The 15725-nt window shown below is 50.3% G+C and overlaps 1 protein-coding gene across 4 annotated transcripts in view; it reads left to right on the plus strand.

Annotated features, from left to right (window-relative positions):
- The window catches only part of LOC136746499 (ribosomal protein S6 kinase alpha-3), a 38834-nt gene that overhangs the window by 10383 nt on the left and 12726 nt on the right, over positions 1 to 15725 (plus strand). For 2 of the 4 annotated variants that reach the window (XM_066699032.1, XM_066699031.1), the window contains exon 3: positions 14402 to 14518. In XM_066699032.1, the coding sequence (XP_066555129.1) occupies positions 14402 to 14518 (117 nt within the window). Of the gene's footprint in view, positions 1 to 2791; positions 2864 to 12269; positions 12388 to 14401; positions 14519 to 15725 lie in introns of those variants that run through there. The other 2 variants (XM_066699034.1, XM_066699033.1) reach the window with 2 other exon arrangements.

The following is a 15725-nucleotide window of genomic DNA, read 5'->3' on the forward strand; positions in this document are numbered from 1 at the left end:
AAGCTGTGTGGGCAGCAGGCAGGGCTGGGGAGTGCGACTCTAATTGCAGTATTGAAAGTGAAGTCCAGTTTGTAATTGGAGAACGTCTGCAGCCCGGGCAGTCTTGTGGGTATTGCCACAGTTACACCTACAGTGTTGTGGGTACCGCCCGGACAGTCTTGTGAGTACTATTGTGACAATTGCGTAGTTCTAGGGTGCTCCCCTCTCGCCGTACATTACAGTGAATCACCACAGCCCCAGACATAACACAGCAAGTGTACGCTTTCATTATCGATCTCATCCAGCTAAAAATGCCCACCCCCATCAGACCTTGCTTAAGTGACTGAAAACAAACAAGCACAGAGCTAATCACTAATATTACTCTGAATGTTTTTAGTTTTTAAGGATTTTTCTGTTAGTTGTTTCCTTGTTTTCAGCGCATGCTAATGGCTTTTCTTTCATTGTGCATCTTTCTGTCTGAAAGCCCTTCTGAGTGCACCGCGCTGGACGCTTTCAATAAATCTCCTTGGCGGAGCCGGCAGAGAGGCCATCCATGCCACAGTCGAGAGCGAATGCCAGCTGTGCCGAGAGAGACGTGAATCTTTGTTCCGAGGTGCTGTCTTGGACTGCAGACGCATTCCAGTGGAAACGGCACATAGTGTCTCTGCACAGGGGGCCTGCGTTCCTGCCCCGCTTGCAATCTGCCTTTTTACACACTGGAATATGGAGCGATTCTATATCCTCTTTTTTTTTTTTTTCCTGCTTTTATTTTTCTCTCTCTCCTTTCTTTTCCCTTGATAATGAAGCGCAAATTAGTTTGTCTGCCAGCTCAGCTCGAACGAGGTCAGGTTTGCACTGCAGGTGTGATGATTGACAATGGTACAATCCCGACATGATGGTTTATTAATTTATTAAGTTCAAATGTCATGTCAGACCTTTTTCCCCTCTGTATTTCAATGCAGTAACAAGCAGCTCTTGTGGAGCAGTGAGCACCTCAGTCAGACAATGGGGGGGGGGCCTAACTGTACAGCCAGGCAGTTAGAGATGTCTCAGAAAGTCTTCAGCTCCTCTCCAGCAGCCGCTGTGTCGTAGGAGTCACTGGACACCTGTTTTGGCAGGGTAGCATGTACCTGGCTAGGTCCCCCCCGCCTGAAGACTGTAGCATCTCAGCCGGTCCCTGCCGCTGGGCAATTTCTGCTCTGACTGCAGAGAGGCCAGACTGGTGACGGCCTCTCAAGTAATACCTCAAGGGATAAGTGTAGATATCTGAACGTCTCTGTGCTTTTGTGCCTCCTGGGTACAAATTGTTCGACGACTTTGCAACAGCTTTCAAGTTGTTGTGGATCGAACCTGCTGTGTGATGGGTGGGGGCGCGGGGGGGTGCTCTGATTTCTGAGTTGCTGTCAGGCGTGGGCCGTGCTGCCTGTTGCCTGGCTCGGGCTCAGTGTTCCTCCGCAGGGGTGTGACGCTGCGGGGGGGGGAGGTGGGTGCCGCTGGCATGGAGACGGCTCCGGGTGCCAGGCCAAGGGAAGCGTGGGGGTGCCACCCTGCTGCCTCCACAGACCCTGTCTTTGTCTTGGCTCTGAGAACCGCAGTGGCCGCTCCCTGCCTCAGGCTGCCCAGGCAGTTTCTCAGTTTCCTGTCTTGTGCTCTTGCTTAGATGTCAGGATGCTCCTGAAGAGGAGGCTCCGTGGCTTTCTTGTGTCGTTCATGCAAATGTTTTTAATTTTTTAATCTCACACCGCCACTGACAGACACTACAGGGGCTCCTGCTCTTTTAATTCATTAATTTAACTGGCTATGAGTTTAATTTGTTCATTGGCTAACTAGTGCAATCCTGTTAATTTTGATGCAGAAGCACTTGGAATTGGTTGCAGCCTCCAGCACCATGAGTGTCTCCTCTGTCCCTGGTTGTAAAAATAATGATAAAAATAACAAAACATCACTCTTTGGACTGTGAGCGAGAGACTATACGTGTGTGTGTGTGTGATATTTGTCAGTAGATTCCAGCCTCACAGGACGTAGCTCTTCTCTTTGTTTTTTTGGGCGCCTTCATCCTCTCTGATCTGTCAGGAAATCAGCACTGAGATTTCACCCAAATGCGGCTCAAGTTCACCACCTTGACTTAAGTAAGGGAGCAGTTCTTTCCATTGTGAGATGTAGTTTTCCTCCGTCTCTGTCCCCTCTGCCCCCCCCATTCCCCCACGGGACTGGTTTCTCTCCGTCGTTGTGATGTCCGCCCCCAGTCCCACTGCGTATTCCCTGTGAGCCGTGGTGCAGGTGTTTGGATTAGTGTTACCGGACAGCCGCATGAGTCAGTGTGGAGGGAAGCGTGGGGTGGGGGTGGTGGTGGTGGTGGGGGGTGATTCAGACCTGACCGGGATCACTGCTCTGATTCACAGGGGAGAAGACTAACTCAAACAGAATCTGTGCTGACTTTAGCCCAAATTTAGCCCCGATTATTAAAAAAAAAAAAAAAAAACGCCAACAAATCAAAATAACTGGATTTTTTTTTTTTTTTTTAAATAACAACCACTAGACATAGAGGAGCTGATCTAGGCTGGTCATCCCCCCTGCCCTCCCCTGTTCCCTCCCTGTGGTTTCCTGGGCAGATGCTGCTGTCCTATCAGCTGTTGCTCTGGCCCAGTGTGTCCTGCTTCCCTTCTGTTGCCACGGGAACAAGAGAGGGGACTCCAGCCCTCTACAGGACATGTTCTAATCGCCGCGGTTACCAGCAGCTGCAGGACCTTTCCTGGGCCAGTCCTTCCTTTAGCCGTCCTCCCCCTGCCTGCGCTGTGGCAGCCGGCTCCCATCCCCGGCCGGCCATGCTGTGCTTGCCATGCTGAGACTCCTGCTGCCCCGACTCCGGCAGGGTCGGCCCCGGGTAGGCACCCTGCTGTCCTGTGCGGCGCGCTTCTGCAATAGGACGGAAATATCCTGTCATTTTATTATTTAGTTTCTGTGTCTAGTATGTTTAGTTTTATTTAAATCGAGCCATCATCTCCGTTTAATATTGTTTTTGGTAGTCGGTGGTTTGTTCAACTTCGGTTATAATTAAGTTTTTGTTATTATTGTGGTTGTTCTTATAAGTTGGCGAGCATGAGATTTTCTCTGCGCGGTGTTTAGGGAGATTCCTAAAGAGGCTGTTCTCCTTTCTTAAAAATAAACACTTTATTAGTTTATTCAGAAGTCTAGCTGGGCTTGTGGTGTACATAACCTTATCGATGTGTGCTAATTCGTGCGTTTCACAAATGCGTACGTGTCAAAAGAAAATTTGAAGTGTAAAATCGAAAATGTGAGAAGTGTGAAAGCGAGTTGGGAGTGGTTTGGTGGTGGGAGCGTCTGCTCTTCCTATGCAGTGGGGTTGTGCGTTTCACAGTTTGTGCAGCTGAGGGGCAGGGAACTCTTGTCTTTTTAAAAAAAAAAAAATGTGTGGCGGGTAAGCTTTCTAGCATGCGGAGAAGAGCTCAGCACCCCACAGTGACCGTGGATTCAGTGTTTGATGTCGGGGTCAGACACTGGCTCTTTTGCCCTTCCTGGTGTAGGTAAGCTCAATGACTAACCCCCCCCCCCCCACCACCACCTTGTGCTTGACGTGGGTTCACAGGCAGTGGAGGCTTTGTGTGTCTGAGCAGAAGGGTGCTGACTGAGTTTGAAGCCCAGCGGGGCAGTTGGAAGCAAGCGGGTATTTGATGTTATACCTCTGGGATGGCAAGCCTCTTTTGCATTTATTCCGCAGTCACACCTTTCCCAAATTAACAAAACCAGCAAAGGAAAAATTAAGAGAATTTGGCTCTCTTTTTGCCCCCCCCCTATTTTGTATTTAGTTTTTTAATTCCTGTAGAAGCAGACGCAGATTCCTATCGGGACAAGTCTGGACGTGCCTGGTGGAGTGAGGAGCTGGCAGTGTGTGTTGAGCTCTTAGCAGACTGTGCCCCAAACAGGAGTGCTGTCTAAGAGTCTGTGTTCAGGGGGCTTTAGCATACTTCAAAGATTGTGAGATTGTGTCTGTGCATGTGCATGTGCATGTGTGTGCGTGTGCGTGCGTTTATAAACAGTCTCCTCAGAGGAGACATGACAGCCTTGGCTCTGTGCGGTGTGTGTGAGGAAGTGTTGGGCAACAAGGTGCCTCACAATTGAGAAACAAAAAAGGCAAATCTGCAACTGCACTAAGAGTGTCCTGTGTCCAGTAACTCCACCCGAGCTGGGCGTCCCAGCATAGAAACCTTCAAGATCTTCATCTAGTGCTGTCAAGCCTAGTGTGTCGTTTTTTTATGGCCTTTTCCGATCTGCATAAACTTAAATCTCAAATGGCCTTTGTTATTAATCTTGCTTATCCTTATAATCCTCATTATTGTAACTTTAGCAGCTTTGGAAAGGTTTCAGAAGACTGCATTAGGATCAGTCTTTGCAGCCGAACACAGCGGTTTGCTTTACTGACTGGGCACAGTGCTGACCTGGGGACAGGGGGACACTTCGAAACAAAAGGTGATCAGCAGCATTGGCCTGATGGATAAATAAACCGACTGATAAATTAATGGGTCGATAGATGGATGAGCAGACCCTTGCTGTGGATGTGGAGTGTTGTCTCCCTTGCTGCTCCACGGGGAATCAGTGCCGGAAACAGAGCAGCTGCTCCCGGGTCCCCAGGGCTCCTCCGCATATCGGAGCTGCAGCTGAGACTCGGGGGGACAGGAGGGGCTGGCTACAGTACTGCTCCCTGAAGCTGCTCTGCCCCAGAGGGCTGCTGCTCCAGACACTCACTCTGTTGGTTACTTCTGTTCTCTCTAGTGTTCTTTCTTTTAGTCTGCGTTGTTGTTTTGTTTTTGGATCTTTGATCTTTTTACCTCTGTGTGTGTAGTGCGCTCTCTCTCTCTCTCTCTCTCTCTCCCTGTGCTGATCTGATAGCCTGTTGAATGAGACGATATCAGTGGAATTTGCAGGAAGGATTCCAGGACAGGACAAGAACAGAACAGGGAACGGCTGTCTGTCATCACTGCCCACACACTGAACCCCCCCCACCAGGCCCATCTCCTTCTCTCTCCCTCCTCTTTGCAGCCATAGGAAATACCTCGGCCACTTGTTTGGCAAGCTTGTGTGCACATTGCAACCCTTAGTGTTGGTACTTTGTGATTAAAATATAAATTTAAAAAATAAAAACACAAACTATAGAATGATTTACAGGGGTGTCTGTCTCTGTTTCACTGGAGAGCCGGGTCTCTAAATAATCCATCACTGAATACCTTGGGCACATGGACTGCCTCATGTAGGGAGTTTTTTCAATTTGGATAGAGCCAAAACAGAAGGCTCTCCAGGAGCACGGTGCTGGTCCGTGGTCACCCCAGATATACTCTGAGATCGATCCTTGCTCTTGCGTGGAACTAATTTGGTGTGGCTACCATCCGGGGAATAGCAGGGTTTTATGTACTGTGGACATTCAATCATTTCTGAAGCGCGTGGCTGCGTGGGGCGCGGGATTCGAGACGTTCAGGCAGGCCCCTGGAGAGACGGTCAGCGCTGGCCACACACTCCACACCATTCTGCACTCGCCTGCTGTTTCAGTTCCTTGTGCAGAAGGCGGGAGAGACAAGTTCAGATACAGGTGTTTAAAGAGTGCAGGATCCGGGTTCCTTCCAGTCGCTCCCATCCGGTCACCCCAGCGACTGGCCGGACAGCAGCTGAAGTCCTGGCTGTGAATGAGCTGCAGTTGGGAGAGGAGGAGGACGGTGGGGGGAGGAAGTCTGTCAAGGAGCTGTAGAATCTAGAAAATCCAGGAAACGCACTGTAAAAATAAATGTTTCAACTCTGCACTGCTCTCGACTCCAATTGTAGTGTCTTGTGGGAAAGGGTAGAGTTTGTGTGTGTATTTTTAGTTCCTCTTTGTTGGTGGTGGCGGCAGTGTTTCTGTAAACCGGAATCGCAGGGTTGGTTTCCGTGGAGTCCTGGCCGGCGAAGGACAGCGTCTCCTGTGTCCAACAATGCAGCCGGACGTTGTCAATAAAGACAAAAATCTCTTAACACCCGTGACCTCTGAATACTGAACTCTGAACCTTTTGTTTCCTTAATGCTGTGTTTTTAGTTTTTTAATCCAGTGTGAGTGGGGGTCGGGGGGCATTGTTGTTGTTGTTGTTGTTGTCGTCCCTGCTCACAGTTTTACAGGATTGTTGTGTTTATGTTAAGTGCTAATGTAGATGGTGAGATAGTGTTGTGCACTTGCTTGCTGCTGCTGCTGCTGCTGCTGTTGTGACTGTAATTGAAGAGAAACAGAAGTTACTTTACAATGTGCACATATTGAAAACTGTAAATTGTCTGTGGCTTTGTTGGCAATAATCATATGTAGTAGAATATAGTATGTTAGCGGGGGGGTTAGTCTGTCAGGCCCGTGCAGGTGTCCTTGCCCCCGCGCCTCTACTGGCAGGCGGCCTCGCTCCTTGCCTCCTCCTCTTCTCGGTGCAATTAACTAAATTGTCGTCAGAGAGGAGGCAGTCATCTGCTTGACTGGGCAGGACAGAGGGGCAGCCTGTGATCTGCCACAGCGCCAGACAGCCGTGAGGAGATGAAGGTGAAATGAGATTTATTTTATTTCCCAAGCTTGAGGTCAAAGAAGCAGCAGCTGACTCATGATGCTCTGTCCCACTTTTAAAAGGCCTCTCCCCTTCGCCGCGGTCAGCAGGCCAGCTGACGACACAGCAGTGTTTATCCACAGGAGGGTTTTATCGAAGGTTTTAAGCTACGGGGGATTCGTGTTCTCGGGAACAGGTTTTATAGTAGTTTCCTTTCAATTGGAAACTGATCAAGACCTCAAATCAACATAATTAAGACCTGAGACGGAAATCCAGACACCCTTTGGCCCTGAAGCTTTGGTATTGTCTCCCCCTGTTTAAAGTCCAGTCTCTCCTTACTCCCCCTCTCCATACTGTGATCTTAACAGAGGCACAACCTTCTCTTCTGCTGCTGCTCCGGCGCTGTCACACTGGGGCTACCCACCAGTAATGCACACCTACACTGATCCATGAGTAGAGACCGTGCCACTGTATGTCAAGTGTTTGGAGACGCAGGCACGAGCGAGTGCCTATTCTTGGTCTATTCCATCTCCCCGTGGGCTGGGGGGTCGGTGCTGGGCTGGGCTGTGGTGAGCTGAGCCCAGTGCCCACTCTGACCACTACAGGATTTCCTGTGGGAACTGCAGCCTCTCAGGCAGTCAGGCCTTCAGAGGTAATGAATATCCTGCAGCTCTCAAGGCTATGGCTGGCCACAGTGTGCTTTATTAGGAGAAAACCACCTGGCTGTTATCAAGCGTCTGCACTGTACTTCTGCAGGAAGTCATGGCTCCCCCTCCCCCACCTCAGAGTATTTCAGTGCTGGTTTCTACTGCAGGAGCACGTTGATTTTACATTTATTTTTTGGTTTGTTTGTTTAGTTGTGGAGGGGTGCAGGGGGTTTCCGAGTTCATATATGCGGCCTTAAATAAGCTGTGCTGTGCATTCCTGCTCTGTGACAGACTGACGGGGGAGGCGGCATTAAACTGAATGTAGAAGTATATTTATTTATTCTTTATTTTATTTATTTTCCACCTTGACAAACTACCTTCTACCACAGACTCTTTGCCTCTCTGGTTGATGTGAACCCAGTCAGACATCTGAGACCGTACCTCTAATCCCAGCACCAAAACGCACCTGGTGAAAGTTGGGAAATCATGAGCTTCTTTTGTACAGTTCTGTTCAAAAATGCTACTTCACATACGACGCCCCCTGAGACGCCCACGGCAAGTGCGTGCGCCCGGCGGCGTGTATTTGGCTGTGGTTCGTGAGGTCGCATTCCCCGGTCACCGCTGCGCTGCTGGCTGTACAGGGCCTTCAGCGGTGAATGGTTTCCCATTTCACTTTCCTAATCTGGCTAATGTGCTGTGTCTCTTGGATGTAATCGGCTCGGAGCAGTTAGCCACTTAATCACTGACACTGCTTGAGGAATCCCAGCCTTGCCCACAGGTGTCGGGTGCCCAGGTGTGCTGCCCTGAGCTCCGGGGGAAACGATCAGCGACCTTGCTGGTTAACCTTGGAGAGACCACCATGAATTATGCACACCCATGGAAACCTGAGCCACGCAGTGTCAGCAGGCTTGGCTGGGTGAAATTGTCCACTCAGCACAGGAGGGGTGTCTTTATTTATTTTGCTGTGGTGGGGAGTGTTGGCTTTCCTTGGAGAGGCACGAATGAAACGACAGACTGCTTCCTACCTGTTCGGTTACTGCACATTTAATCTCCCTGGCTAGCTCTGATTTGTGTTGCCAGTGTGAGCTCTGGCATAAGGTACCTGCTTCTACAAAACCCTTTATTTATTCAAACAGAGACGCATGGGTGCACCCTGAGGAAGTGCTCATCTCTCAGGTGGTCAGTGGTGACTCCGGCCTGTGGGTCTGCCTGGTTGCCCTTGTCTTGGTTCACGCTCGGTGGGTTATTTGAGGCGAGGAAGAGGACGTTGGTTACCGCCAGGTAATCCAAACCCATCCGGCAGTGTTCAGTCTGCCTTTCAGAGAGTGCAGCTGTGCGAATTCACGCCATATGTGGACACACGCTATCCAGTTACCCCTTACACTGACGTTGTTTTCCTGACGGACTCCCCCGTGGTGGGTCGTCTCTCTTGCTTTTCTCCACCTCCCTCCCCTCCGATGGGGAGCAGTGTTTCCTGTTGTCAGTGAGAGCTGGAGCTCCACACGTCTCTCTGGCCACCTTCAGGAAGTGTGGTGCAGCCCAGCTCTGTCTCACACAACAGACCGAAACACAGCTCGGGGAGAGGAGCACCACAGAGGCCAGATAATGAGCAGACGATTATAGAAAAGAAGAAATGAAAGATTGACCAGAAACTCCAGAGCGCATCTTGTGATTTCGGCCAAGGCGGTGGCGACCGTTTGGCAATTATTTTTGTACAGCATGTTTGCTGTATAAATATGTAATTATGAAAACCTGACTCCAGCTGTTATTTCAGCTGAAGTTCACCAATCAGTACATTGCACAGATGGAAGCGTGAGAGTGGATTCATCGCCGAAACTAGGACACCGCTGCTTTCCACAGTTGTGCAATCATGTAAAGAACAACAACAGAGGGGACTGTCCCTATTCTTCCTCTTTTCTCTCTCTCTCTCACACACACACACACACACACACACACACTCAATCACTCCCTTTTTCCCCGACTTCCACCCCCCTTCTTGTGCCTATAATTTCTCTGTCTCTACTGAAGGGGAGGTGGCGGGGGGTGTTAGTGGATACGGCATTGTGCAGAAGGTACAATAATTTCAGCAGCTGGTCAGTCAGGAGAATCTTTTAATCTCTTCCTGACATGGCTGGTGTCAGTGGATTATGTCAAAGCACCTGCCGGGCAGAGCTTCCTGAGCAGTGTCCCTGTCGCCCTCGAAGACAACGACCTGCGCCGACTGCCCTGCCGGCCACCCTGTCACTCTTCTATTGTTGCTCTGTTTTCTCACATTTGTGCGATGGAGTTCTACAAGTCCAACAGGATTGCCTTTTGCCATGTGCTCTCGCCCGCATGGCTCCAGCGGAGGGTGAGGGGTGGCAGACACACTTTCCATGGAGTGCGCGTGAGTAAAACTAAACCAACAGCGCAGTGCTCAGTGAGGGGCTGGTCTGCTGGCCCGTGCCCGGACAGGCCAGGCCACTGGTTGTCTGAACGCCTCCTGCCCCTTCTTCCTGCAGCAGACAGCCGTGGGCACAGCCCGTGTGGGTAGAGCATACCTCAGGGCGGAGGTTAGGTTAGGCAAGGCTTGGTCTGCTGTGCATCTGGCATCACTGATGAGTAACTTATGGGGCTGCATTTAATCCGGACGGCGCTGAAGATTTCCCACATGGTTTCTGTGTGACGTTATATCCTGTCAGATCTGCTGGTTTTAGTTTGTTGGCAGCTGTCTAATCCACAGCCAAGGGCACAGTGTTGATTTATCTCGTCTTTGTATAATTTTTATCATTATTTTTATTGTACTTTTCTGTTCTGCAGATGTATTTTTTTTTTTGTCAAGAAGGGGAAAACCAAAGCTCTTCTAATACAGGAAGAGTATTAATAGGAATTATCATCCAGGAAGTGCAGCTCTGAAATTGAAAGCCCAGAGCTGACAGCGGTGCCTGAGCAGAACCCACATTGCCTGTGTGGTGGCGACGGCACCGGCGCTGTGCGCTGCGGCTGACAGCGGCTGCGTTCTGTGCTGTGCTCCTGCTGCGTCTGCACCGTCTCACTTTTCCTGCGGCTTCGGTCCTCACACGTCCTTCTACAGTGTTGCAAAAGTGATTTGTCAGACAGACAGGTTGTGAAACTATATTATCTTTTTGCTCCCCCCCCTCAACACACACACTCTGCTGGAGTTTTCCACTGAAATACCACACAAGCCTATGCTCAGCTCAGGCATTTACACTCCAATTACATTTTCACTTTCTATGCTGTTTCTCAGGAAGCTGCATCTCTTTTAAAACAGTTTTATGGCCATCTTGTTTTTGGGGCTTTCGTTTAGTTTCTCCTTCTTTGACATCTTCTGCAGACAGGGACGGTTGTTTGCTGAACTGATGCTTTGGGCTCTGTCTTCAGGGGCCTTTCTCTGTGGTTTTGGGCTTGTGTGTGTATGTGAGCAGACCAAGACTCAAGTGCTGCCATCCTCCCAGTGCTGGAACAGTGTCAACAGTGCCCCCTGCAGGCTGGGCAGTTCCCTGTACTGTAGTAGCTAAAGAAGAAAGTCAGGCCTCTCACAACCCACACACAAACTCTTCCCTGCGACCGGGGAGATGCACAAACTCTGTTGTACAGCCCTTATTTGCGGCAGAAGCAAATTCTCCCCAAAGATCCGTTTCGGGTTCGGATTTCCACTTCCAGAAGTGGTTTTTGTGCCTCACTGGACCGAGCGGTATAATATACATTGGCCTGTTGGTGATGCCTTGGGAAGGTTTTAATTTCAGTGACTGACAATTTGATTAGAGGTTTGGATATTGGCTACAGGCCTCAGTTTACAAAACATCTGCATATTTACAGTTCTACTAGCACAGCAGTCCATAACCTTGCTTATGATTATTGTTGTTCCTACTTTTACTATTATTACTGGGTTAGGTTATTGTGCATACATTTTTCACCAAGATTAAATTAAACAGGAAGGAAAAAACAAACAAACAAAACAAAAAAAACGGAAGGAAAACAGACAGGAGAATGTTCCGGCTGCCAGTTCAGTGGCATAGAGTAAGAGGCTTAATCTTCAGACCACCGGGCACTTGCTGTGGGAGTTAAGAACACAAGGTCACCTTTCTCCGACAGAGGAGGTGGCCCTGTGATTACCAGCCCTGATCCCCTGGCCCTGTCCCGTCCAGTCATGACTGACAGCGCGGGACCCATTTCAGTGGGCTGTCTGGGCTACGTGAAGCCGGCAGCCCCAAGTCCAGTGCAGGGGACCGGGTGTCGGGCTTTCCTCTGCACACTCAAGAAGTTTCCGGGTTTGTCCCCTGAGACGAGGGGAAATAACATTTCCAATAGTTTCCCGTGTCTCTCTGGGGAAACAGGCTTTGAAATCGTGTATGTTTTGTGGTGTGCACTGTGGCCAACTGGTTCTGCATATTTTATAAGTAAAAGATTAACTTTATTTTCTGTGTAATTATGCTCCCTGCTGCGTAACACTATCGATAATCAAAAAAGGGTGGTCGTCCTCCTACGGGGTCTATGCCTGGGACTGCACGGATTTGGGAATATCAGGGTTGGCACCATGATGGAAAGAGCGTGCCCGGGATGAGCCAGGCATGCCAGCGCTCTCCACAGTCTTCTGCTGAATTCAGACCTCTGGTCCCTGAAACCTTAGCTGTGAATCCTGCTGTAAAATACAAAATAACGAATTAACTAAAAAGAGCAGCGGTCGTGTTTATGTTCTGTACCGCCTCGTCCTGCGTCTTCTGGGATTCAATTGAGTTATTTACTTTTTATATATATATTTTTACCTTTCATTTCTTCTAGATCCAGTGTATTTCTAAGAGCAAGATAGAGAACTGGAGAGAGAGAGAGGAGGTGGACTTTTCCAATCAGAGCTGCCTTTTTAATTGAATTAACAGTGGCAGTGCTGCGTTGCCGTGCAAGATTAGTCAGCGCTGAGTGTTTGGCGAGGCTGGGCTGCGAATCTCACTTCTCCTCTCCGCTTCCTGGCCAGGGCCTGGGCTGCTTCCTCTGCTGTTGCTTCTCTGCGGCTCGTTTGCAGAGGCAAGCCGAGCCGAGCAGCACAGCCCCGGGCAGGACCTGGCCCTGCAGAGAGGCTGTTTAATGGCAGCATGTTGGCCTTACTGACGGAATACAAACCGTATAGGCTGACATTAGGGACACGGAGGATGGATCGCTCCCTGCTCGTCGCCTCGCTGGGCTCCTCCTGTGAATACCAGGTATTGAACTCTCAGCAGTCGCGATGCACAGAAAAACGATTACAACACTGTGTATGTGTGTGTGTGTGTATCTTGGTGTGCCTTTTGCCTGTAACTTTTCCTATCCAGGCCGCCCACATTGCTATAGAGCAGGCTGGAATTGTATGTGGTGGTGCTGGCCGTGTTTTGGTTTTGGGGGATTTTCCCTGATGGAGCACCGGCGGAGAGCTGTGTGAACGCGGTGATGGTTGTAGCTCTGCTGTGACGGACCGATTCCTCAGGGTTCAGCTGAGGTATCATTGCTGTTGTCAGTTCTGTCTGGCTGCCCGGGCTGTCTCACCCTCCCTCTGTGCTCTTACAGACCTGTCTCACCCTCCCTCTGTGCTGTTCCAGACCTCATTGCCTTTTTGACATTTTATGTTTTTCTGCTGCGATCCCCCCCCGACCAGATTTGCGTTTTCGGCTTGACCTTGATATAGTGGCTGGGGGCAGGGATCCCTGGACAGGCCAGAATCATGGTTAGCTGAAGGAAGATCAGGGGCCTTAAAATATTTGGTATTGTTTTTTGTAGTTAGTTTTACTTTTGATTTGTTTAGTTTTAGTTTTTCTCTTTATTTTCCAGTCCACAGTCTGTGTGACTGAGTGTGTCTGTGTGTGTCTGTGTCAGACCAGAGCAGGGGTAAAGTACGAGGTCGTGGATAATTAAACCATGATGAGTAATATATTAAGATATCTATGTACATAAATCTGTAAAAAGCGTCTTTGTAGATTACATAGGTGGGGTGTGCACTTCTCGTGCTCTCCAGGCCTCTGTAAGACCTCATGCAAGACCAGTACACAGGATAGCAGCGGTCAGCACTGAGAGCAAAGAGGTCTCCAGTGCAGCTACTGTGGCCAAGAGCAGGATGGGGGGGTGGGCTATAGCAGCAGGGGAAGATTACAGGAAGAAGGGTAGATCAGAAAGAGGAGTGCAGCAGCAACAGAAAAAGGGAATGGAAAAGAGATTAGCAGCAACAACAGGAGGGGAGAAGGGAACACACCGTGAAGAGTTAATGCGAATGAGCTAGAGAGAGAGAGTGAGAAAGAAAGAGAGCAAGAGAGTGAGTGAAGAGCCCTCTCTCTTCCTTAGTCACCTCCTCCACTCCCACTCCTGTGCTGCCTGTGAGAGGGTAGCATGGCAACAGTGTGGGAGCTGTCAAAACTCAATCCTCGCCTGGCAGGAGGACCGTGCGGTGCTGCGCTGCTCTGCTCCGCTCACTGCCTGGCTCTATGGAGGCCCCGTAGCCCCCGGCCTCTCTTGCGCTGTAGCCCCGCTCTGTAGCTCCGCTCCGTGACGCCGCTGCCCAATGGCTGTGCAGTGAGGGGCATGGACGATGCCGTGGCACAGGTGCCATCACAGGGGAAGTCGAGAAAGTGGGACAGCGCTGCCTGCTACCGTGTATGTGTGTCTGTGAGTGTCTGTACATAAATGCTTGTGTGTGTCTGTGTGGGCATCCATTTGTCTGTGCATGCGTGTGTCTGTATGTACATACATGTGTGCATTTTTCTGTATGTACATGTGTGCATGTGGGTGTGCAAGTATCTGCGTGCATACATGCGCCTGTATGTGAGTGTGTGCATGTCTGTGTGTGAGTGTGTGCGCATGCAAGTGTCTGCGTGCATGCGTGTCTGTATGTACGTGCATGTCTGTATGTGAGTGAGTCTGAGTCATACGTGTATTTATGCGTGTGTGTCTGCGTACATACATCTGTGCGTGCGTCTCTCTATACATGCATGTCTGTGAAACTTTGTGTGAGTGTGAGAGTACAGGCAGTGGGGAAAAGAGGGTCATGAGAGCATATAACAGGAGGGATAAGGGGGGGATTTTTCTATTTTGTTTTTGTTCAGGATTTTTTTTTTGTGGGGGGGGACGTTTTGTTTCATTCATCAACCCCCGTCACACTGTCCAAATCCTCCACTGAATGAGTGGGCTCTTCACAGTGCAGCTCCAGCCCCCACTCCCACCTGGCCTTACGTGTGCCATCTATCTTTGCAGGATGAAGGGAACGTGAAAGAGATCGCCATCACCCACCATGTGAAGGAGGGCCATGAGAAGGCCGACCCCCGGCAGTTCGAGCTCAGGAAGGTGCTTGGACAGGGCTCATTTGGAAAGGTAGGCCTGTGGGCTGTCTGTGATTCTCGCATTTTTATTTTTTTTATTTTTTGTCTTTGCTTCCCCTTGATTTGAGGACAGAGGTGCAGATGGAGACAGGGATGGGGACAGAGTCAGGGTTGGTTGGCCTGGCAGTTTGGAATGCAGTGTCGTGGGCGTTTTTCTCTCGGTTTCCAATTTGAGCTGCTCATGGGGTGTCCAGTACACTGCTGGGTTTTTGGGTCCAGGCTCCGTGAGCATTGGTCTAGTCGGCTGTTGCCTTGTGGCACAGGTTCTGTAAACAACAGCGTGGGACAGGAAGCTTGTTAGTGCACTTGACCATTCCAGCCAGGCGTGTTGCCACAGTCCTCGGCTTGGTGAGCAGCAGGGAGAGGTCCTGTCTGGGGACCTGGGGTCCCTGTTGATCTCCAGCCCTATGTGTTCTGGGAGAGCCAGGGGGTGAGGAGAACAAAGGGACCCCAGTAGGTGTCAGTCCCACCACCCTCCCCTCTCTGATCCCTCTCGTTCCCTCTCGGTTCTCTGTCGTTCCCTCCCAGTCCCCCCCCTTCAATCCCCCCACTCTGTCTCTGTCCTCTGGAGTTGAAGGGGGCTATTAATCACAGGGACAGCTCTGTGTGATCCTGCCTTGCTATCCCAGGCCCCGTGCAGTGAGAAGACATTAGCCCACGCGCCAGTGAAGCCCAGACATGCGGGAGGGATGGCCACCCTCGGGGAGCTGCCACGGGGACATGGCTCAGACCCCAGGGTCCTGCTCACAGACCCAGCCTTCAGCCACACTGGGGCTGCAGATGGTGACCTACATGCTGGTATTGGCCAGTGAGAAGCACTCTTTCTCTCTCTTCCTTTCTCTCTCTCTCCCTTCCCCCCTCACACACAGCTCCCTCTCTCCATGGTCACCCAGGCAAACCACAGAAAAAGTGCTGTTTGTGAACTCCTGCATTCCTGTGTGGTTGGTTGTGTGTGTTTGCTCATCATAGCGTTATGTGGCGATGCAGAAAGAACAGTCAGGGTGTCGGGCCGACATCCAGACGCCCCTCTGTGCTCGAACAGCCAGGTCCCTCGGCTACCCCTCCGGTTCCTCCTGTGTTTATCTGTTTATTCGTGTTTGTTTTTTTGCTTTTCGTTCAGTGCCGCTCCAAGCTCGTTACAGCCCTGAACTTTTCGGTTTATTATCATGCATGTGCTTGCCCCTGGCCCTGGGCCTCCT

The sequence above is a fragment of the Amia ocellicauda genome, chromosome 3 (genome assembly GCF_036373705.1).
Source record: "Amia ocellicauda isolate fAmiCal2 chromosome 3, fAmiCal2.hap1, whole genome shotgun sequence".
Taxonomy (NCBI): Eukaryota; Metazoa; Chordata; class Actinopteri; order Amiiformes; family Amiidae; genus Amia; species Amia ocellicauda.